Source organism: Lithobates pipiens, unplaced genomic scaffold (assembly GCF_037356315.1).
Source record: "Lithobates pipiens isolate NorthernLeopardFrog02 unplaced genomic scaffold, aLitPip1_a1.2 Scaffold_8, whole genome shotgun sequence".
Taxonomy (NCBI): Eukaryota; Metazoa; Chordata; class Amphibia; order Anura; family Ranidae; genus Lithobates; species Lithobates pipiens.
Genome location: NW_027507903.1, coordinates 545,686,355 through 545,711,880, shown reverse-complemented (window position 1 = coordinate 545,711,880; position 25,526 = coordinate 545,686,355). Strand labels below are relative to the sequence as shown.

The window sequence follows — 25,526 nt, the reverse complement described above, 5'->3', positions numbered from 1 at the left end:
TTCTTGATATAATCGTTCACAGCAGGGCGCTCCAGCGCCCACCAAGAGTCACTTTGAGGGCTTACAATGTTGTGGCAAAACCAACACCTTGTTCCGCCATTTCTGCAGAGCATATAGGGCAGGCCCCTACTTTCAAACATCCAACTTACAAACATCTCCTACTTGCAAATGGAAGGAGACAACAGCAAGTGAGATGAAAAAAGATGGACGACAAAACAAATTATACAGGGGTGATAACCCTTCCCTATGTTTTCCAAAAAGCTTAAAAATAGTTTTTTTGGACTGGAGCTACACTTTAAAAATGTACCAGTTGAAAATTACAAACAGATTCAACTTAACACAACAAACCTACACAGTCCCTGTCTTGTTTGCACCGCCTGTATCCTGCTGTTCTGAGTATATAGGGCCTGGGGGCCACACGCATTTCCTTTTTTTAATATGGGTACAGGGTTCCCCTTAATATGCGTACAACACCCAAATAGGCTGGTAATGGGCAGGGAGGGCTACCCATGCCATTTTTCTCAATGATTTTCAACCATATTGCAGGAACCAGATATAACATTAAAACCGCAAGCAGTTTTAAATGGTGTTATTTCCGTTTAATGTCATTTTGTGCAGGGACTGTTCTAAACACGGGAAACACGTGGCACTTCACAGGCATACTACAGACACCCCCCAGGCACCATATTTAAAGGAATAATACTTTTTTATTTTTATTTAATCGTCATTAAAATCAGTGCTCCCGCCAAATGGGCCATTTTTAAAAACATTTTAGGCATTGACCCATGTCCCCTGGGGCAGGAGCCAGGTCCCCAAACCCTTTTTAGGACAGTATCTTGCATATTAGCCGTTAAAATTAGCACTTTTCATTTCGAACGTTCGAGTCCCATAGACTTCAATCGGGTTCTAACGTTCGTTCAAATTTGGGGTCCGTTTGAAAGTTCTGGTGCGAACCGAGCCGGGGGGTGTTCGGCTCATCCCTAGTGCCCAAGCAGCTGCTGTTCTGGCCACACTTGATCCGCTTCAGACATAGGTTGCAAACAGCAATGGTGTGATCTGCTGCACATGTGTCAAAAAAGGCCCAGACCAAGGAACTTTTCAAAATCAGCAGGGAGTCAGAAGTGCACTGCACCTGCGGAACTCTGCAGTGTGATGCAGTAGGGTGGCTGCCCTTAAGCTGCCCCCTAGAGGACATCCTGCCTCATCAGAGTTGTGCCTCCTCCTCCTCCTCCTGCTTCTCCTCCTCCTCTCTTCTATCAGGCACCCATGTAGCGTCAGTGACCTCATCATCCCCTCTCTCCTCGTCACTGGAGCAAATCTGAGAGTATGCTGTAGTTGGTGGAACATGACTGCCAGTTTCTTGTCCTTCTTGGGCACCCCTTCTCTCTAGGCTCACGTTACTCCCTTCCTCAACCTGGGAACCAACATCGGAGCCTTCAAATCTTTGCGATCTCGCAGTGCATTATGGGGCATTCCGCGGCTCTCGAATTTGCCACGAACGCCCCATAATGTTCATTCTTCGGCGAACAAGCGAAACACCAGGGATGAGTGAACAGCAAACAATTTTGGGTGTTTGCGGCAGCGGAACACCCTTTAAAAGTCTATGGGAGAAATCAAAAGAGATAATTTTAAAGGCTTATATGCATGGTATTGTCATAAAAAGTGTTTGGGGACCTGGGTCCTGACCAGGGGACATGTATCAATGCAAAAAAAAAGGTTTAAAACTGCAATTTGTTCAGGAGCAGTGATTTTAATAATACTTAAAGTGAAACAATAAAAGGGTAATATTCCTTTAAATTTTGTACCTAGGGGGTGTCTATAGTATGCTTGTAAAGGGGAGCATGTTTCCCTGTGTTTAGAACAGTCTGACAGCAAAATTACATTTCTAAAGGGAAAAAGTCATTTAAAAGTACTCGCGGCTACAATGAATATGATATATATATACACATAAAAGTTCATTGATAAAAACGGCATGGGGATTTCCCCACAGGGGAACCCCGAAATAAAATTTACAAAAATGCGTGAGGGTCCCCCTAAATTCCATACCAGACCCTTCCGGCATGGACTTCCCCCCATGACTTTCCAAGCCTGGTCAAAGGCTGGTATCTCATGCTTACACAATTTGGTTTCAGGTTCATTAATATTACCTTTTCCAGATTTATGTAAATACTATGGGCTTCCCCAATCTGAATTATTTAGATATTTACAAATTACAATTTTCTACACTCGCTCTTTAAATACAAAGATTGCTATAAAAAATAAAAGATCCACATTGTAGGGGAAGGATTTCATCACTGTCAATTGATTACTAAAGCTGATGCATCTCCACCCTCTAATGTGGACAAATGGCCAAATGGGAAAATGATCTATGTCGTACTATCGATACAGCAGAATGGTCTGAGATATGGTCCATAACAAAATCATCCTCACCAAATGTAACAGCAATTGAAACTGCATACAAAATACTCACAGGATGGTACTTAGTTCCAGCTAGAATCCCTAAATATGTTCCAGATCATTTGGCCTTCTGTTTTCGTGGCTGTTCAAAACTGGGTTCACATTTACACATATGTTGGAAATGTCCAGTGGTACAAGAATTTTGGAAATCTATTTTCATGCTTGCCTCAGCAATGTTCAAAAGCACTATTACACCTGACCCGGCATTGTCCCTTCCAAACTTAAGACTGATATCTCTGCAACAAAAATAGTTTAAATTATTAATACAGCTCTTAACAGCTGTTAAACAGACTATAGTTAAAGCTTGGAAAACACCTACTCTGAATTTAGCCAATACCAAACACAGAATGAACCAAACTCTGTTACATGCAAAGATGAAAGCTTTAGATAAAAACAAACAGTTTAATAATCTATGGAAACCATGGATTAAACATTATTTGCTTTGAAGACTTTGAAGACCAGGTACCTTTACCATGGTAGAGGATTTAATGTATAGATTTCATTACCCTCTGGGAGTAACCTACCTTCAGGGACCTCTTATCCCTCCCTCTTCCTACTTGCTTTCTTTCCCCTCCTTGCTGTAAACCCCTTCCCCTCCTTATTTTTCATATTACCTATTTAACTCCACTATAGTTGGTTGGTTGACATACCATAATATTATGCTGATATTAGGCTCCAAATCAGCGGGAGATTAATCATAATGTTCCACTATTTAAAAAAGAGCACCAAATATACTAGCGACTCTACATAAATTTATATATATAAGGTTGATTTTTGTATAGATAGATAATTATTAATGTACTGCATTGATCTGTCTTAATTTAATTCTTAACTAAATAATTATAAGATGTCATATGCGACTAGAGATATACTTTCCTGTAATAAAAGTAGCTTAATGTTATGATGTAAAATTTTTCTCTTTACTCATTACATTCAGTGTTTTCAGATAATCTTTAATAAGATAATTGAACAAGAATATTGCTAATGATCATCAATTTCATATGTCGGTTGAAACACAGTCATTACCTGAAAAAGAAACATCTGTATAGGAGGCTTAACACTGGGTGAGGAACAGCCAAACTCTGCTACAAATGTGAGGTTGTGGAAGACAGTTTCATGTCACAGTTCATACACCATGGCAAGACTGAACACAGAAACAAGACTCAAGGTAGTTATACTGCATCAGCAAGGTATCTCCCATGCAAAGATTTCAAAGCAAACTGGGGTTTTAACTACTTACTTATTGAGAGCTTAAACCCCCTTCCTGCTCAGGCCAATTTTCAGCTTTCAGTGCTGTCCCTTTTAATGACAATTGCGAGGTCATGTAACACTGTGCCCAAATTACATTTTTATAATTTTTCCCACAAATAGAGCTTTCTTTTGGTGGTATTTAATCACTGCTGGGTTTTTCATTTTTTGATAAAAGACCAACATTTTTGAAAAAAACAATCAAAACAGTTATATAGTTTGTTATAAAATTTTGCAAACAGGTCATTTTTCTCCTTCATTGATGTGCGCTGATGAGGCTGCACTGATGGGCACTGATGGGCACACTGAAGGGCATTGATAGGTGATGCTGGTTGGCATAGATAGGGGGCACTGTGAGCACTGGTAGGTGGCACTGGTGAGCACTGGTAAGTGGCACTGATAGGCAGCACTGATAGGTGCCACTGATTGGCAGCACTGATGGGCATAGATAGGTGATGCTGGTTGGCATAGATAGGGGGCACTGTGAGCACTGGTAGGTGGCACTGGTGGCACTGATTGGCGCACTGATATGCACTGGCAGGTGGCACTGGTGGTCACTGGCGGAAGGCACTGGTGGGCACAGATGAGGCGGCAGTGGCTTTACCTGTTCGGAATCGATGTTCTTTTGACAGAAGTTAGTGATCAGCTTTTTTTGACAGCTCATGCTGTCAGCTGTGAGGAGAAAAAAAGCTATTACCGATCCTCTGTTTACATCACGTGATCAGCTGTCATTGGCTGACAGCTGATCACTTGGTAAGGGGCCGGAATGGGTCCCTTACTCCAATCTGTGCTCAGCCGAGTCTCAGTGACTCAGTGATCACAGGGCGCGACGCGCACCCCACAGGGGGCACACGGCCACCTCATGCCTGGGAGGAAGTTTATGGATGCAGGAAGTGGTTAAGATGTGCTGTTTAATTTCTTTTGAAGAAATGCAAAGAAACGGGCAACATTGAGGACCTTAGACGCAGTGGTCTGCCAAGGAAACCCAATGCAGCATCTGAAAGATACATCATTCTTACTTCCCTTCATCATTAGAAGATCTGCATCAGTGCCACCAGCAAATAACTGGTGAAAACCAGTGGGACCCAGGTACACTCATCTACTGCCGGAGAAGTCTGGCCAGATGTGGTCTTCATGGAAGAATTGCTGCCAAAAACTATACCTCTGATGTGGACACAAGGCTAAACTATGCATGACAACGACCCCAAACATGCAGCCAATGTAATTAGGAACTATTTTCAGTGCAAAGAACAATAAAGGGTCCTGGAAGTTATGGTTTGGCCCCCACTGAGCCCTAATCTTAAAATCATTAAGTGTGTCAAGGATTGCATGAAGAAAGAGAAGGATTTGAGGCAAACTACATCTACAAAAGTAATTAGTAATCTCAAGAAAGTGTGGGGTATCCGGCGCTACCTAATATTGAAGATGAGGGCCACCCTTATTTCCACTAAACCAAATATCACCCAAATTACTTATATATTGTAAACAAAAGGAGAAAATATATATATATAATTAAGTGCATAGAAATAAGAAATATATAAGTAATTTGGATGATATACAGTGGTGTGAAAAAGTGTTTGCCCCCTTCCTCATTTCCTGTTCCTTTGCATGTTTGTCACACTTAAGTGTTTCGGAACATCAAACCAATTTAAACAATAGTCAAGGACAACACAAGTAAACACAAAATGCAATTTGTAAATGAAGGTGTTTATTATTAAAGGTGAAAAAAAATCCAAACCATCATGGCCCTGTGTGAAAAAGTGATTGCCCCCCTTGTTAAAACATACTATAACTGTGGTTGTCCACACCTGAGTTCAATTTCTCTAGCCACACCCAGGCCTGATTATTGCCACACCTGTTCACAATCAAGGCATCACTTAAATAGGAGCTGCTTGACACAGTAAGGTCCACCAGAAGATCCTTAAAAGCTACACATCATGCCGAGACCCAAAGAAATTCAGGAACAATTGAGAAAGAAAGTAATTGAGATCTATCAGTCTGGAAAGGGTTATAAAGCCATTTCCAAAGCTTTGGGAATCCAGCGAACCACAGTGAGAGCCATTATCCACAAATGGCGAAGACATGGAACAGTGGTGAACCTTCCCAGGAGTGGCCGGCCGCCCAAAATTACCCCAAGAGCGCAGCGACGACTCATCCAAGAGGTCACAAAAGACCCCACAACAACGTCCAAGGAACTGCAGGCCTCACTTGCCTCAGTTAAGGTCAGCGTTCATGCCTCCACCATCAGGAAAAGACTGGGCAAAAATGGCCTGCATGACAGAGTTCCAAGGAGAAAACCACTGCTGAGCAAAAAGAACATCAAAGCTCGTCTCAATTTCTCCACAACACATCTTGATGATCCCCAAGACTTTTGGGACAACATTCTGTGGACCGATGAGACAAAAGTGGAACTCTTTGGAAGGTGTGTGTCCAAGTATATCTGGCGTAGAAGGAACACTGCATTTCATAAAAAGAACATTATACCAACAGTAAAATATGGTGGTGGTAGTGTGATGGTCTGGGGCTGTTTTGCTGCTTCAGGACCTGGAAGACTTGCCGTGATAAAAGGAACTATGAATTCTGCTGTCTACCAAGAGATCCTGAAGGAGAATGTCCGACCATCTGTTCGTGTACTCAAGCTGAAACGAACTTGGGTTCTGCAGCAGGACAATGATCCTAAACACACCAGCAAGTCCACCACCGAATGGCTGAAGAAAAACAAAATGAAGACTTTGGAGTGGCCTAGCCAAAGTCCTGACCTGAATCCTATTGAGATGTTGTGGTATGACCTTAAAAAGGCCGTTCATGCTCGAAAACCCTCTAATGTAACTGAATTATGACAATTCTGCAAAGATGAGTGGGCCAAAATTCCTCCAGGACGCTGTAAAAGCCTCATTGCACGTTATCGCAAACGTTTGGTTGCAGTTGTTGCTGCTAAGGGGGGCCCAACCAGTTATTAGGTTTAGGGGGCAATCACTTTTTCACACAGGGCCATGATGGTTTGGATTTTTTTTCACCTTTAATAATAAACACCTTCATTTACAAACTGCATTTTGTGTTTACTTGTGTTGTCCTTGACTATTGTTTAAATTGGTTTGATGTTCCGAAACACTTAAGTGTGACAAACATGCAAAGGAACAGGAAATGAGGAAGGGGGCAAACACTTTTTCACACCACTGTATATTTCATACACATATACCTAGCTAAGGTTTTTTTGCAATTTTGCACATAGCCATATTGTTTGGGGTTTTTTCATGAGGTGGCACCTCAACTTGATCATCTGATAGTTTGTAGTTTATTAACGTTGATTAATATAACACACATAGGGAATTGTGTGAATTGCATGCAACTGACATCAAGTATTATATACGGCACAGATTTTTGCACAAAAGCACTTTATATGATTTTTTTTCCTTTATTCACAATCTATTGTATTTTTATTGCGAGGACTCGATTGCTTTCAACGAATTTATTACGAATAACCTACTGTTTTGTGGTGATATTTGGTTTAGTGGAAATAAGGGTGGCCCTCATCTTCAATATTAGGTAGCGCCGGATACCCCACACTTTCTTGAGATTACTAATTACTTTGAAAGACCCTTGTGGGGATTTCTTGGGTGGGGGGCTGCAACCTATATATACAGATATTTGTATGCTTTTTGCTCTTCGTGTTTTTTCTGCTTCCTGTATCGCATAAGTGCGGCTTTGACCAATCTTTTTAATTTTACATCTACAAAAGATCTGTGGTTAGTTCCCTAAGATGCTTGAAAAACCTACCTGCTGAGTTCCTTCAAAAACTGTGTGTAAGTCAGCGGCGGCCCGTCCATTAGGGGCGCACGGGTGCCCCCCCAACCATGCATCCAGCCCCCTGATCTACATACAGGGCATCGGACATATGGATTCCAATAGCAGGTGTTTGTTTTTTTGAAGTACATGATTAGAGCTAGAGGCTCTTATAGGCTTCAAAAAAGGGTGGACTCTGGGTGTAGAGCACTGCACCCCCGATCCCACCCAGTTGTGTGACAATAGCGAATTAATATTCACTATCGCCACACTGATCCTCCTCCTGGCCAATCAGGTGACCGGTCTTGAGACCCATCACCTGATTGGCTGAAAGGACAGGCAATCCTATTGGACGCCTAGGAGGAGGAGCCAAATAGCGGAAGCCGCTGTGATGCAGAAGCCACTGTGATGCAGAAGAGCAGGAGAGGACACAGGAGCCACTGCCCACTGCCCATAGGAGCCCGCAACAAGCCCGCTACCCAAGGCCTTATATAAGCCCGCAACCCGCCCGCCACCCGTAGGAGTCCGCAACCCGCCCATAGGAGCCCGCAACCGGGCCTCTGCCCACCGCCTATAGGAACCTGCAACTCACAGCCCGCTCACAACCTAGATGGGCTAAGTGCGGGAGGGTGCTACAGACCAACCAACCAACCAGGGGGTGTTTGTTTCCTGCCCCCCCCCAAAAAAAAGCACAAACCACCACTGGTGCAAGTGTACCTAAAAGAATTGAAGAATTGATGCTGTTTTAAAAGCAAAGAGTGGTCACACAAAGTCTTGATTTGATTTAAATTTCTCTTCTGTTCATTTACTTTCAGTTTTGTTAATTGCCAACATTAAACTATTGACACTTCTGTATATAAACCCATTCTTAATTTATAACATTTTTCAAACACCTGCCTAAAACTTTTGCACAGTAGTGTATCTTCCCAAATGGTTATATGCATTTCGAGTTCATCCAGTATCTATATTGGTGCATATCTTCCAGATTCATTAACGAAAGATACTTCATTTTGTTTGAGGGGCCCTCCAAACCTCATATTAGTATGTACATCCTATTTGCTTAAAAACTATTTGGAGGGCCCGATCGTGCAGCTTTTCTGCACCTCTACCTTCCAGATGGCCTCTACACTACTCCGGGTTCCCTTAGACCCCAATCCAGCCCCTGCACTGTTAAACCACATCATGATTGACTGCACTAAAGCCCAAAACCGCCTCCTCCTACACCTTACTACCGCAGCTAAGCAAACGATAGCTAAAGCCTGAAAAACCCCAACACCAAACTTAATGGAAACCAAGATCAGAATCACCCAAGCTATGATAGACAACAAAATCAAAGCCACAATCTTAGACAGAGTCCCTCAGCTCCTTAAAATATGGCAGCCATGGATCGAACACTTTTTGCCCCCGGACTTTGATAAACACCTCCTAGAACTTAACCTCCCCTGTCCCCCAGGGTCCTTAACCAAACCTGATGGAAGCCCATGTGACACCCCCATCCCCTCCATCTGGCAGCACTTGCCTTTCCTCTCTTACTTCTTCAACTGACCTGTTTTCCGCCCCTTCACTCTACCCCCTTCTCTTATCCTACCTATACCGATGGTGACAGGATCAACTCATGTGTTACATCTATCTGTTGCCTCTCTCTCATCCCACGGAATTATATTATGATCCTTTTCTTAATTTTTACGGTAGATCTCTGCCTCTAAATGGCTTGATCTACCCAGAACCAACTTAAGCACAGTTGTTTGTGTTACCCTAGTCATCTTTGTATCTCCGTAACAAATGCACTGTTCTTTATACCACGCTAACAATACTCTCTTGTAAACTGTAATTATCTTTCAATATCCAAAACTGATTATTTGTTACTGTTTATTGATTGCTACCATAAAATTATTTGAAAAGAAAAACTATTTGGAGTCCTTGCAGTTCTGAATATTTATCAGTATTATGTAGCTGCAAATATTGCCCCCAAATCCAATTTGCATGCTACTCATGACCTTCCTTTTTGGGCTACACTGGACATTGTAGGTAGCTCTAAGTCCTTACCTTGGCTCCCTCAATTACGTCATCCTAAAACCCTATTTTGACAAATTTGTTCAAAATAGGGACTCGCATTTTTGGCCTGGCTTATTTCTCCATATTTGCCTTTACTGAAATATATACAATGTCCCCCAATTTTTTTTTCCTAGGTACTGAAAGTCCCTTTGCGATTTTAGTGGTGGTCAAACCATGTCTTTGAGAAGATATACTTCCTTCTCGCGCTTACCAAAATAATATCCTTTGACCAACTCTGTTCTTCTCACAAAATGAAGCTTAAAAGAACATTTTCTCTATCTACAGTTAAGACATTTTATACACGCACTCTCCTGCCCTCATTCTATATGAATATATCAATCATGCTATAGCTCATGTATAATTCAATGTATTCTAATAAGTGGATGTTATGATTGCATAATGATAATGAGTATGGGATCTTCCCTTATTATAGAGGAAATATGTCATCCAAACATGTACCCCTTATTGGTGGAAAATAATTAATAACACCCATCTCATCCTGTGTACTTGAGATGAAACACAGGCCAAAATAAACAAGTCTTTGCTCTTCAGTCAGTGTCTGTGTCTGATTGGGCAGGACTTCTGGGGCCCTGTAGCCAAGGCTAAGAAGGAGACCAATGTAGAATTTAACCCCTACTGTTCAATGGTGTCAATTCAGTGGGATAGGTAGAGGCCACTTTTTTGGTTGCCCTCCTATTATGGACTCTATGCGGGTTAAGGAAAAAGATGACCTGATGGCAAAATATTTCCTCTCCAGTTGCTCAGGAGAAGGGCAGGACACTGCAGGCTCCCCAGATCCATACTGTGAGTGCTGGTTGCTTCAGACACTCTGTCCAATAGGCAGAAGTGTCAGGTTGTCGGGAGCTGTGGAGCTTGTGGATGATTTAAAAGCCTAGGTGAAGTAAAGGTAATGGGATCCCCAGAAACCCAGAGGTCTCCTTCTTACTCCGTTGACTAATATTTGTATATAGAGTATAGGTGCTTATTACGCTTACAAATAGTAATTAAAGGGGTTCAGGTTTTTTCACCTTAATCTTAATGCATCCTATCTCCCCCCCCCCCCCGTTTTATTCACCTGAGACCATTCATTCCCTCAATGGAGACGCTCTCTTTCTCTCTGTCTGGGTTTCTCTGCTCTTAATTAGATAGACTGATATCAGCACAGCCATTGGCTCCCACTGCAATCAATCAAATCCAATGAAGCGGAGGAGCCGCGAGCTCCGCCGTGGGACCCCAGAAGACAAGGTACGGGGCCACACTGTGCAAAATGAACTGCACAGTGGAGGTATGATATGTTTGTTATTTAAAAAACCAAAAAAAAAAAAAAAAAGGTTTACAATCACTTTAATTGTCAAGGAGATGTATTAGTTTGTCTTGATGACTGCCTTAAGGATGAAGGCATGGCAAAGTCTCAATGATTTAGAACAAGAGTATTTTTGGGTGTGCAGAGCCATAGTTTAAAGTTTTGATGGCAATATTTTTGTGTCAGTATTTCTGCTCACAATATAGTTGCATTGTCAAAGATACATGCTTGCTCGCATATTTGTTTTCTTCTGAGGAAGTGTTTTTGTGCAATGAAAACTAAACTTACATTAATTGTTGACTAAAATAATTAAGTGTTTAACCCCTTCAGCCCCGGGGCATTTGGCTGGCCGAAGACCAGAGCACTTTTTGTGATTCGGCACTGCGTCGCTTTAACTGACAATTGCACGATGGCTCCCAAACAAAATTGACGTCCTTTTTTTCCCACAAATAGAGCTTTCTTTTGGTGGTATTTGATCACCTCTGCGTTTATTTTTTTTTTTTTGCACTATAAATAAAAAAAGAGCGACAATTTTGAAAAAAAAACTATATTTTTTACTTTTTGCTATAATAAATATCCCCCAATTTTTTTTTTTTTTAAGTTTTTTCTTCAGTATAGGCCAATACGTATTCTTCTACATATTTTTGGTAAAAAATATCGCAATAAAGCATTTATTGATTGGTTTGCGCAAAAGTTATAGAGTCTATAAAATAGGGGATAGTTTTATGGCATTTTTATTAATAATTTTTTTTACTAGTAATGGCAGCGATCAGCGATTTTTATTGTGACTGAGAGATTATGGTAGACACATTGGACAATTTTGACACATTTTTGGGACCATTGGCATCAATACAGCAATCAATGCTATAAAATTGCATTGATTACTGTAAAAATGTCACTGGCAGTGAAGGAGTTAACCAGGAGGGGGTTCTGCAGAGGTTAAGTGTGTCCTAGGGAGTTATTCTAACTGTAGGGGGAATGGGCTAGCTGTGACACAACACTGACCACCTCTCCCGATTTCCCGATTACAGGGAGCTGTGATCAGTGTACTGTCACTAGGCAGAACGGGGAAATGCTTGGTTACATTAGCATTTCCCTGTTCTTCCTCTCCGTGAGACAATTGCGGGTATACTCGCAGACATCAAGTCTGCGGGACCCGTAGTCAGACTCACGGAGCTCGCAGGGGGCATGCGCTTACTATGTAAGCCTCGCAAGATCATGTAATATAACGTGATTTTGGAAAACGGAGCCAACCTGCTGCAGTAAAACTGTGGCGGCTGGTCCGCAAGCAGTTAAGAAAAGAAACAGGCAAAAGAGAAGTTGTCAATATTACAGATGAATATAAAATCATGTAGCTATAAATATAAGCCTCAGATTTAAAGTCAAAAGAGAAAATAAACACGCCGCTTATTCATTGGGCACGTTTCGCATAGGCTCCCTACCCTACCTCATTCTGTCTACTGATGCCGAAAAAGGCGTTTCACCGGGTTGACTGGTCATAACTCAGAGTGGTCTTAGAGGCCCTGGGCCTAGGCCGTCACATGCTACAGTGGATCATGGCCCTCTATACGACTCCAAGTGCAATGGTTCAGGTAAACAGCCTCTTCTCCCTTGGATCTCCGATGCGCAATGGCACGAGGCAGGGATGCCCCCTACTCTCTCCTCTTGTTGCCCTGGTTCTGAAACCATTTCTTAGAACAGTTTGGGCAAGTGGCGACATTAGGGGTATAACAATGTGGTCCACTGAACACAAACTCTCAGCTTATGCTGGTGACGTTCTCTTCCACCTTATGAATCCCCTTGTCTCGCTGCCAAACCTTAAGCATAAACTCCAACTTTTCGGGCAAATATCAAACTTTAAAATCAATTAAGCTAAGTCTGAGGTATTGCCATTACTTTGCCTGAAACGCTAGCTGCTACTCTGCGGGAAGCTTTCCCGTTTACTTAGGCTAAATTTTCCATCAATTATCTTGGGGTCCAACTCACTGATAATTTTTAAATGTTGTAATCTGCCAACTTTCCTATACTTTTGGGTATGGTACGTAGAGACTTGCAAAGCTGGAGAAAGATAACCTTCACATGGCTAGGCCGGGTTAATATAATTAAAATTAATGTCCTCCCTAGGATACTTTTCCTGATGCAGATGTTACCGATCCCTCTTTCTTAAAGCTTCCTCGTCCAACTCCAGAGTTTACTGGTTGGGTTCGTATGGCACAATAAAAAACCGAGGCTGGCCGTGTCCCTGCTTCAGAGATCTAAAGAGATTAGGGGTCTAGGCCTCCCTGACATATGCCGCTACTATGGGGCCATAGTACTCCAACGAATTCTAAATTGGCACTTTCATACCCGTTTAAAAATGTGTGTTTCTCTGGAGAAGAGCCTGACAGGCCGTAACCTTTCGTATGCCCCCTGGTTGTCACAGGAACACAGAGGGTTCTCAGAGTTGGTTTCCCCACTGACTACCCATGTTCTACGAGTCTGGGACCGCACTAAAGCCTCATATTCCCTGGTCCCCTCTGGGTCCCCGCTGACACCACTGGGAGGCTTCTTTTGGTTCCATCCTGGAGAACACATGGCCTTTTTTGGATCCTGGGTCGATGACGGCAACCCAAATTTTGGCAAGTTCTTGGAAATGGCAGGCAGATTTGAATGCTTCCCAATGGACTGGTTGTGATATAAACAGTTACACCATTTTTTTGAGATCCATGGAAGTTCTATTAGGGAGCTCACTACTCTTATTCCATATGAACGGCTGTTCATTGAGAGAGAGCCTACACCTCATATGATCTCTGAACTCTGCCAGCTTTTAGGCTCTGTCCCCCCCAAATCAAAGCCGGCCTTTATCCGAGAATGGGAGCGTGACTTGGAGCTGAAATTCTCAGCTGAACAAATAACACACATGCTTAAACTCTGTCATGTTTTCACATATGACCCAGTAAGCCAGTGGATCATTGACTAGAAAGCTCTCCATCTCTGTTTTCAGCCCTAGATAATAGTCCACCATGTGATGTAGACGCCGCTGATGGCATGTGGAAGTTGACAGCCCTGGGTGGCAAGGACCAAAAAGAATTTAGAAAATCATCACTTAGGTAGCCGCCTTCTCCACCGCTCCTCTCTTGACCAACAGAAGCCTCAAAATGTCATTTTCCACAACACTGTACTCTACCAGAGTCAGAAAAAGCATTCAATAAACTGCCCTTTAAGATGTCCTCGAGAGATTTCATCTTCTGCACTCTCTATGGGGATGGGATGAGTTCTGAGACTTTCCCCTTATAACAGTGGTCAAGAAGGGTTGCCAACCAATAGTGATCTTTTCCTTTACACCACGTATTCTTGGGTCCTTTTGTAGACTTTAAAGCATGAGGGAGTCCATGCACCACGAATTTGTGGAGGCATGAGAAGCAGACTCCTCATGGTCACTAAGGATTACAGTATCTGGAACTGCATCCTCCCAGCCAAGTACTACTCCCAAGGGTTCGGGGGATGGAAAGTTTGACGTATGTCTTCCCCTGCTTCAATGCCTCTGAAACTGCTAGAATCCTCCTCCTCCTCTCTCTCCTCTTGTGTTTTCTGTGGCATAGGAACAATGGTGTCTGCATAAAGTGGGTCTTGAGAGGAAAGGAATTCCTCCTCTTTGTCCTGATGCTCTGCCTCGAGTGCCCTGCTCATAATGCCCTGCAGACTCTGCTCCAGTATTAACACAACAGGGATTGTTTCACTGATGCATGCATTGTAACAGCTCACCATCCTTGTGGCCTCCTCAAATGGTGACAGTACAATGTATGCATCCTTTATGAGCAGCAATTGGCGTGGGGAAAAAAAGCTGAGCCAGCCTGAGCCTGTCATTGTACCATACTCACACAGGTACTCGTTGATGGCCCTCTGCTGCATGTGCAGCTGCTGCAGGATTGCCAAAGTTGAGTTTCACCCGGTGGGCATGTCACAAATCAGGCAGTTTATGGGCAGGTGGAATTTCCACTGATTTTCAGCCAACCAAGCACTGGCTGTGTAAAATGGCTACACACTTTTCTGGCCTGCATTAGTACATCTTCCAACCCTGGGTATCTATTTAGGAAATGCTGCACCACCAAATTGAGGACGTGCCAGGCATGGCACATGTGTCAATTTTCCCTGTCTAAGGGCTGACAGGAGGTTTGTGCCATTATCACGCACAACCATTCCTTGCTCCAGCTGGCATGGCATGAAGCACCTCTGGGCCTGTCCCTGCAGAGCTGCAAGAACCTTTGCTCTGGCGTGGTTCCTGTCTCCTAGACACACCAGCTGAAGCATTGCATGGCACCTTTTAGCCTGACTTATTGAATAGCCCTTTGATCACTTAGGGGGTACTTGAGGTTCATAGGACAATTCAGATGAGGAGGACATGGAAGAGGAGGAGGGGTAGAGCTGACAAATCTGCCATCATCACCAGCTGTATGGAGATATGGAGGCACAACAAGCTGCAGCACTGAGCCCTCTGCTGCATCCTTCCAAGTTGCAAGCAGAGTTACCCAGTGTGCTGTGAACTAAATATAGCACCCCTGCCCATGCTTGCTGGACTACATGTCAGCAGTAACATGGACTATGCGGCTGACTGCCTTGCCCAATGATGCCACAATATTGCCTTCCACGTGATGGTAGAGAGCTGGAATGGCCTTACGTGAAAAGAAATAGTGACTGGGAACCTGCCATTGTGGTATAGCCATAGGCGTGCGCAGTCTATTGCATTAGGGTGTGCACCCCAAGGCTCAAACACACATGCGTGCGTGCGTATGTGTATATATACACGCACTTTTATAAATAAATGTAAACAAACATTTTAAAATGTATTAAAACATGTTTTGATTAAACACTTACAAAATGTAAAAAAAAAGAAATGTATTAAACCATGTAATTGTTCACACTAGCAGTTGAGGTGTAGTAAAACCCTGCTGTTCAGCTGTGCTTTTACTGGCCCTCAACCACTACCATCTTTTAGCTTTAGAGGCAGCGGCTTGGCATGTTCACATGCTGCAGCTGCAATTGTACTCCCTGTTGCTTTCAGCAGGTGTAGCACCCACTGACCGTGACCCATTCAAGTGAAAGGCGACACTCTGCAAGCGGCCTGTAACTGCATGCAAAGTGGAGTTCAAGGGGTTAAAGCAGGTTGTGTGGAAGCGATACAACCCTTCCTCACCACCTCTCAAATTTTCTCTGCATGTACAGGAGTGACATCATTGCGGCTCCAGCCATTCATACAGCCAGAGCCTGCGAACCTGTTAGGAAGACCGGTGAAAATTTACGCCCTGTCAAAGGGCTTTGTTGTAAGGTGAGTATTTCATAATGTGCCAGTATGTGATGCATACTAGCACATTATGCAATTGCATGGAAAGTTTCAGGGGATTTTTTATTTTTTTTTCACTGCTGTGGTTTTCTGTCTTTAGGTTGGTATATGTGTATTTTTTTATTTTATTCAGATAGCTAGCTGACGGGTTCTTGCATCTACACAAGTGGTATGGATTCAGGAATCCCCCCTGCTTGGACATCATATTCTGACAGCAGGGACTCTCCACCATCAGAAAACACTGATTAGTGCTGCAGCTAATTGGCTGCAAGAACAAGGTTTCCAGTAGTCTTGTCCAAGAGAAGCTCATTTAATGATTGGCTTCTGTCTTACAGGGAAGGCTACACATTGATTGAAATATATCCAGTCCCTGGTGAAGTGAACAAATCTCAATCTGTGTGTACCCAGCTTTACCTTATTTATTGCTCCTCTCCCTCCTCTGCTGTGACCTTGTCCCACTTAGGTTCTGTGTAAGGTACTGGCTGTGGTCACACTCCAGCCTCTCCATCATACCATACAGGGTGCATGTCTCTGTATAGTATGTGATGATGTCACACCTTTGAGCGAAGAAAGAGAGCTTGGAACCAGGTAAGAGAAAGAGGATATCCCCCCTCTCCTCACACACAAGGATGGATTTTTTTTTAAACAGAAACGTTTTATTAACCACTTCAGCCCCAAAAGATTTGGACATTTTTTTGTGATACGGCACTGCGTAAAGCGAAGCAGTGCCGTATCTGACAATTGACAATTGCCGTAACTGAAAATTACGCAGTCGCGTGATGTTGTACCCAAACAAAATTGATGTCCTAAAATAAAGCTTTCCTTTGGTGGTATTTTATCACCTCTGCGGTTTTTATTTTTTGTGCTATAAACAAAAGAAGAGGTACATTTTTTTTTAAAACGCAATAGGGGTTATTTACAAAAGGCACATCCACTTTGCACTGCAAGTGCACTTGAAAGTGCACTGAAATTGCACTTTCAAGTGCAGTCACTCTAAATCTAAGGGAGGAAGTGGCTGAAGCTGTGTTGAAATAACTCCGCTGACTCCTCCATGCCTGATGCTGGGGCTAGGGCATGAATAGCTGTGGACCAGGAGGCAGGTTTTGCCACTCTGACGAAGGATGAGGAGGATGGGGATGGTTTAATAAGCCAGCCCACCACCTCCTCTGCTTGCTGTGGCTGAGTGGCAGGGGCAACATCATTAAACAGAGGAAATTATGCCCTGCCTGAGGACTGACCACGTCCACCTTTGCCTGTGGACACATATGCTGCTGGCCCCCTTACAGTGCCATTGGAACGTCTGCCTCTCTTGCTGTCCTCCCAGACATGATGGGGGAATGGGGGGGTGCTTATTAACAAAATATAATAAAGATGTGTTAATGTGTATGTGGATGCATTTTAATCAATGGAAAGTGATGTTTGGTGCACTTTAATTTAAGTATTCACTGCACAGACACACTTCATGGATACACTATAATATACTGCATCAAATGTGCAGTAACACACACAACTATACGGTGTTAAACTTGCAGTAACCCAATGAAATATACGGCGTTAAACGTGCAGTAACGCAATGAAATATGCAGTGTTAAACTTACAGTAACGCAATGAAATATATGGCGGTAAACTTGCAGTAACTCAATTAAATATACGTTGTTAAACTTGCAGTAACACAATTAAATATACGATGTTAAACAGTAACGCACAGAACTATATGGCATTAAACTTGCAGTAATGCACTGAACTGTACAGCTTTAAATTTGCAGTAACTCCCATAAATATACTGCTTTGAGCGTGCAGTAACGCCCAGAAATGTACTGTGTTAAACAGCATGTAACGCACTAAAATATATGACATTAAACTTGCAGTAACGCACTGAACTGTACGGTGTTAAGCATGCACTAATGCACAGAAATGTATTGCGTTAAACGGCACATAATGCACTGAAATATACGGCATTAACCTTGCAGTAATGCAATAACATATACTGTGTTAACCACTTAAGCATCGAGCCTCTTTCTTAGATTTGTTGTTTACAAGTTGAAAACAGTTTTTTTTTTGCTAGAAAATTACTTAGAACCCCCAAACATTATACATTTTTTTCTAACACCCTAGAGAATAAAATGGCGGTCTTTGCAATACTTTCTGTCACACTGTATTTGTGCAGCGGTCTTACAAGTGCACTTTTTTGGGAAAAAATACACTTTTTTGAATAAAAAAATAAGACAACAGTAAAGTTACCCCAATGTATTTTATTGTGAAAGATAATGTTACGCAGAGTAAATTGATACCCAACATGTCACGCTTCAAAATTGCGCCCACTCGTGGTATGGCGACAAATGTACCCTTAAAAATCTCCATAGGCGACGTTTAAAAAATTCTATAGGTTGCATGTTTTGAGTGACAGAGGAGGTCTAGGGCTAGAATTATTGCTCTCATTCTACCAATTGCAGTGATGCCTCACATGTGTGGTTTGAACACCGTTTTCATATGTGGGTGCTGCTCACATATGCGTTCACTTCTGCACGAGAGCTCAGCAGGATGGGGCATGTTTAAAAATCTTTTTTTTTTTCTTATTTATTTTACCTTTTATTTTCTATTTTTACACTGTTCTTTTTAAAAAAAAATTGTGTCACTTTTATTCCTAATACAAGGAATGTAAACATCCCTTGTAATAGAAAAAAAGCATGACAGGATCTCTTAAATATGAGCTCTTGGGTCAAAAAGACCTCAAATAAATAAATAAATAATTAAATGTCATTAAATTTTTTTTTTTTTGCTTTTTAGAGATATATAAAAATTAAGAATGGCCTCATAGAGTAATAAATTGGAAATTAAATTTACATCATGCACGATCATCTCAATTATGTATGGAATAAATGTTTGGAAATTCTGGTCTCTGGCCAGAAACATCAAAAGAGAATGCGAGCTTGGGGACTATTGCGGTGCACATTAAACATTTATATAAATTGAAAAAACAAAAGAGAAGCGATATTGGATTATCCAATTGTGATAATACACCTGTATCTCACACAGGGTCACTACTTGTGAAAGGTTTCGGGGTTATAATTTTTAAATTAGTGAGTTTAATACCAATGTTTCCATATATTTAGATATCGGCTTGTGTCTGGGTCAATACCCCTCCCAGTCGCCGGGGGAGACTCCCTCCGGTATGTCTGAGCTACCCTGGGGCTAAGGCGTCTGGGTAAGACCCTGCTAAATTTTGATATGTATTGTACAATCGCTCTTTTCTCCATTTTTTCTGTGTCGTTATTGAAGGTTACTTCATACAGTTTTTATTGATCTAATTGTGATTTATGTATATATCTCTAGATGCATGTATTTCCTGAAGAAGCTGAAAAGCGAAACTAGTCGAAATACTACACCTTCCCCATGAGTTATTGATATGTTGCATTGCAAAATGTTTTTATTTTTAATAAACGATAAAAAATTTTTTTATATATTGCTTCTCTTTTGTTTTTTCAATTTATATAAATGTTTAATGTGCACCGCAATAGTCCCCCTGCTCGCATTCTCTTTTGATGTTTCTGGCCGGAGACCAGAATTTCCAAACATTTATTCCATTTTTAGAGATATAGGCTGAAGTGACGTTTTGATGCCACTTCCGCCCTGCAGTGGTATGGAGACGGGTGGGGACCATCTTCCCCTCATCCATCTCCATGCCAAGCCAGGCAGAGGACCTGATCACCTCTGCCGCTACCGATGGCTCGGTAAGCAGCAGAGGGCACTAGAGAGCGGGGTGGGGGCCCTCTCCCACCATCAATAAAAGTAATCTTGTGGCAAATCTGCCACAGAGACCACTATTATCGGAAACCGGACCGCTCACTGCCATAACAAAGATATCCCTCTTCAAAATGCCGATGTATATCGGCGCGAGCCGGTCCGTCACTACACTCACATTGACTGAACTATCCCTACATTCACACTAATGCAAAGCTGAATGGTCGCACTACACTCACACTGACTGAACTATCCCTAGATTCACACTAAACTGATATTCTACACTGACAATAGAATCAGAATAGCACACTGTAGCACACTAACTGTCTAATAGCACTGAACAGAGCCCTGTTCTATCTCTCTCCACACCACTATACCACTACAAATGAGTGCTATAGAAAGAATACTTTTATAGTGTGTGGTGGGATCAAGAGCAATGATCCATGATTGGATACCGTCATTATGACAGTGTCCAATCATGGCTCTGACAGTGCTCTGTGCCCTAATTGGGCAAAGCTTTCATTGATTTTGCCAGTCAGGGCTTTCAATGCACTGTGCGGAGGTGCAGTGCATTGTGGTCATTCGGGGGGTTGAACAAACTGTTGACCGACCTGATAATTTGGTTGTTTGTAGAAAGTCTGAACTGCCAAAGTTCGGCCCGAACTCATGCTTGGGCCAAACTGTTCGCCCATCCTTACATAGCAATATAATCAGAGTCTCATCTATGCCCTTTTTACACAGTGCACTTCACCTTTCAGTCATTGATTTTGATAGTTTAATCATGTAGGCTATATAACATGCTGATAGTTTCATGTGGAAGCTTCAGAAAATTATTGCATTTAAAGGCATTATAAACTTTTCTACTTGCACCTTGTGTTTTTTACCTGCATAATGTGTGCATTGACCATGTAGTTTCATTGTGTCATTTGTTTCCCTGTACACACATCATATAGTAGAGTAAATCTTCACATTCCTGTGTCAGGAGATGTTTGTGTTTAAACATAAGACATGCCACATGCCACAGTATAGGTTAATGCATCACCACTGTCTGTAGTGTGAGTTGCTGTGAAGAAATGACATATGCCATAGTCTCTTGGTCTCTCAGTCTAGCACTAGTGCAGGTGAGAGCTAAATACTAATTTGATCTGACACAGATACAAACAGGCAGAGCATTTAACATCTCACCATGCTGAAAGAGATGTGTTTTCATTACACTAGCACTTCCACGTTTGTTATGTGACACAGAGGAAAAGGCAAGGCAATGCACTAAGCACTGTGGTGTTGATTTACTAGAACTAGAGGGTGTACAATCTAGTGCAGCTCAGCTTCCAGGTTTTTTTTTTTTGTCAAAGCTTAATTGAACTATCTGAAGATAGATGCTGATTGGCTACCCATACACAGCTGCACCAGCTTTTGCACTCTCCCGTTTTAATACAGGCTGGATGCAGCAATATATGGATACAGAATTGATCAGCCATGACACTACAAATTGCAGCCACAACATTTGAGCCTATCATTACTAGATAAGGTAAACAAATAACACAATATAACTACACTAATGCATAGTTAAATCAATTAAAATATTTGAAAGTGTAAAGTGCTTTTTGGATCTTGCAAAGGGTAGCGGTCCATCAAAACTCATTTAATGTAATACTGAATGCTTATGATTCATTTGGGTGTTTTAAAAAAAAATTTCATAGCATTTAGGACCTCTTTGTTCCTATGACTATACACTAATGGGTTTAACATTGGAACAACAGCAATGTACAACAGGGAAAGAAGTTTGTCTGTCTCTTGTGAGTGTTCTGTATCTTTTCTCATATAGAACCCAAGTGATGTTCCATAGAGTAATATAACAATGACCAAATGAGAAGAACAACTGGAGAAGGCCTTGAGTCTACCTTCTGATGTGCGGATTTTTAAAATGGTAGATATGATAAATATGTAAGAGGACAGTATAAGAAAAAATGGAATTATCCCAATGAATAATCCCTCAATTAAAATAATGGTAATAATTTTTGAGGTATCAGAGCAAGAAATTGCTAGTATTGTTTTAAGTTCACAAAAAATGTGGTTAATGTCCTGTAAATTACAAAATGCTAAATTAGACACCAGCAGGGAATGCATCATGCCATTTAATCCACCGGCAATCCAACATAAAACATTCAGCAGAAAGCAAAGCCTGTTGTTCATGATCACAGAATAGTGAAGGGGTTTACAAATGGCTACATAGCGGTCATAAGCCATGGAGGTCAGAAGGAAGAATTCAGCATCCAGGCAGAATACAAACATGAACATCTGCATTATGCAGCCAGGGAATGAAATGCTGGTGTCCCCTGTCAGTGTAATAGCCATGAGCTTTGGTAAAATGGAGGAGATATAAAGGATGTCTTGTACTGAAAGATTACACAGAAAGAAATACATGGGAGTGTGCAGCTTGGAGGTCAGGCAAACAAGAGAAGTCATAAGCAGGTTTCCAATCAATGAAATCAAATACATTATTAAAATGTTTAAAAAAAGCACTACTGATACACCTTGAATTGTAGAAAATGCCAAAATATGGAATGTTTGCAGGAAAGTATTATTATTTGCATGCCCATGCCTAATTTATTAATATAAAAGTTGAAACATTTTATTATTCCTTTTTTATCTATATACTGAATGCATACATAATAAAAATGTCCTTTCAACGATAGCTGCGTTATCATTATCTAGAAGTCAGTGTAACACAGACACACATTTTTCGTACCATCAAGACTCCAATAGGCGCTTTTACTTGTTGCAGCAGAGCAGCTGGCTGTTAAAACTCAGTCAGCTATAAACTGAGATTATTCTTGGAGGTCACTATACTAGTTTAATTTAAAGGCATCCTCTGCTTCAACATAGTAGGGTACAGCAAAGCTTTAAAAGCAGTATTAAACCCAAAAAAGAAACAATTATTATATTGCAGCTTAGCAATTCTTAGATGCAATGGCTGAATTAGTTTTCATTTTTAGACGTTCTTTCTTCTACTTTCATCTGGTGATCTAGGCAGCAAGTCTGTTGCTTTTCACAAGTTCAAGCTCTCCAGCAGAATGTATCAGTGTACTTGGATGAGACAAATCATGTAACACTGGCAGGGGTGATTAAAATCATCAGCTTTTTTTATTCATGCAAAATATTTATCCCAAAAGAAGAAAACTGTTTTCTGTAACTGATTATAAAGTGTGAGCTGGAGTTTGGCATCATTTAATACTATCCTCCCGTCAAACTGGCAATGCTGCTGTTCGCTGTGCCTCCTGTTCGCATTCCTCCTGAAATGTGTCTCACTTATGCAGGAGGTGTGTTACTGTACAGTTCATCAGGTGAAAACAAAGGGAAAAAATCTTAGAAAAGAAAACGGATGCAGCCATCACATCTAATGATTGGTAAACTGCAATACAATACATTTTTGGTTTTGGGTTTAATTCTGATTTAACCACTTCCCGACCAGCGCACGACGATGTACGTCGACAGAATGGCACGGGCAGGCATATTGGCGTACATGTACGTCCAATATTCGTTGCTCCCGCGCTGGTCGGGACCCCCGTGAGTCCGGTCGCGGGACCCGCGGACTCGATCGCCGCGGGCATCCCCGCGATCGTCTCACGGAGCGGCCGAATGGAGGAAATGCTGTATAAACAACATTTTTCCATTCTGCCTAGCAACTAGTGACGCTGATCTCTGCTCCATGTGATTGGAGCAGAGATCAGTGTACACTAAATGAAAGCCCAACCCCCCCACAGTTAGTAACACACCCCTAGGAACACTTAACCCCTACACTGCCACCCACTGGTTAACCCTTTCACTGCCAGTGTCATTTACACAGGAATCACTGCATTTATATAGCAGTGATTACTGTATAAATGACAATGGTCCCAAAAATGTGTCAAAAATGTCCGATGGGTCCCCCACAATGTCGCAGTCACAATAAAAATCGCAGATCGCCGCCATTACTAGTAAAAAAAAAATAATAAAAAATTATTAATAAAAATGCTATAAAACTATCCCTATTTTGTAAACGCTATAACTTTTGCGCAAACCAATCAATAATCGCTTATTGCGATTTTTTTTACCAAAAATATGTAGAAGAATACGTATCGGCCTAAACTGAGGGAAAAAATGTTTTTTTATATATTTTTGGGGGATATTTATTATTACAAAAAGTAAAAAATAATGCGTTTTTTTCAAAATTATCGCTCTATTTTTGTTTATAGCGCAAAAAATAAAAACCGCAGGGGTGATCAAATACCACCAAAAGAAAGCTCTATTTGTGGGAAAAAAAGGACGTTAATTTTGTTTGGGAGCCACGTCGCACGACCGCGCAATTGTCAGTTAAAGCGACGCAGTGCCGAATCGCAAAAAGTGGTCTGGTCTTTGACCAGCAAATTGGTCCGGTCTGAAAGTGGTTAAAGTGAACCTATTCTTTGCCCATGCAGGGTAAGACAACAGGTTCACTTTAATGCTCCCTCCCCCCCCAGAAGGACTTTATCATTTCCCTTTAACCCTCCATCCACTATATTACCTGTGAATAGATGTTGAATTATGCCAATTTCCCTCAAACATATCCTTTAAAAACACTATAACTTAAAAAAGAAAGAAGAACCTTTAAAAATACAGTGTATGTTCTCTTAATATTTCACTGTAGATTGATTTTTATTATTTACAGATTTATATACTTTTCACACTACAGATCTTTATAGGTCTTTGGAGAGCATGGAAAGCTCTTTTGTAAAAGTGCAGTGGGAATTTATATGATTAATTTATGATTTTCCAGACAGCAAGAAGTCTAAAGGGATCACAACAAAGAACATCAATTATCCAATAGATCACATATTCATAAATACAACACAACAAACAACAGAAAATAGAAATAAAGTGTAGTAACAGTCAGGGTTGATGCAGGTTTTCAAACTTCCCACCCCCAACAGACGAAAAATGGCAGCCTCCCTTGGGAGCAAACTGGGAAAACCTGTGGATAGACAAAGCTTTTACAATTGAAGTACATAGCATTCCATAGACATTCTATATGCAGGGAATGAAAAGAATCATGTACCAGGAAAAATTCATTATAAACAATAGTAATACTAGGTATGTTTATAAAATCGTTTTATACCTTTCAGAAGCATTTAAGGTATCTCTGAAATTAAAAATTGACAAAACATATCCTGAAAATGTCTTTCTGGAGTATAGTATACAGTATGATTATGTTTACCCAATTAAAAATGATAACTTAGTGCCCCTTGGGAAGACATGGCTTTCCACCACCGCTAAAACCCACAGGTGATTGGCTTTTCTGCCCTAGATAGAGTACATGCTCTATCTTTATGCTTAGGGTCGTGATGTAGATTAATTATTGTTGAAATTAGAAATTAGATGCTTTATGTAGATTTCCAGCATAGAATGCTTCATGTGTACTAGTCATCACATTCCCTCTGTCTGGCAATATGTGCTGTGCTATTAGGAAGGATCAAAGGCCTTGTAACCTTGATATATTTACAACGGGGACATCACTCACTTCTATAAGTCCCCCTATTCACACAGGGGGCTGTCCCCTGTCTGTCCATCTTTCCTTGAATTCTTCTTATAGTGGATATGCAT

At 41.5% G+C, this 25,526-nt stretch overlaps 1 protein-coding gene across 1 annotated transcript; it reads right to left on the bottom strand.

Moving 5' to 3' along the window:
* Positions 1–19,865: 19,865 nt before the first annotated feature.
* LOC143963599 (olfactory receptor 5V1-like) lies at positions 19,866–24,967 on the bottom strand. The gene is made up of 2 exons (XM_077473278.1): positions 24,451–24,967; positions 19,866–23,235 (listed from the first exon to the last, which is right to left on the bottom strand). Exon 2 carries the CDS (start codon positions 22,404–22,406, stop codon positions 21,576–21,578), a length of 831 nt encoding a protein of 276 aa, XP_077329404.1. The 5' UTR covers positions 22,407–23,235; positions 24,451–24,967; the 3' UTR covers positions 19,866–21,575.
* Positions 24,968–25,526: the final 559 nt, after the last annotated feature.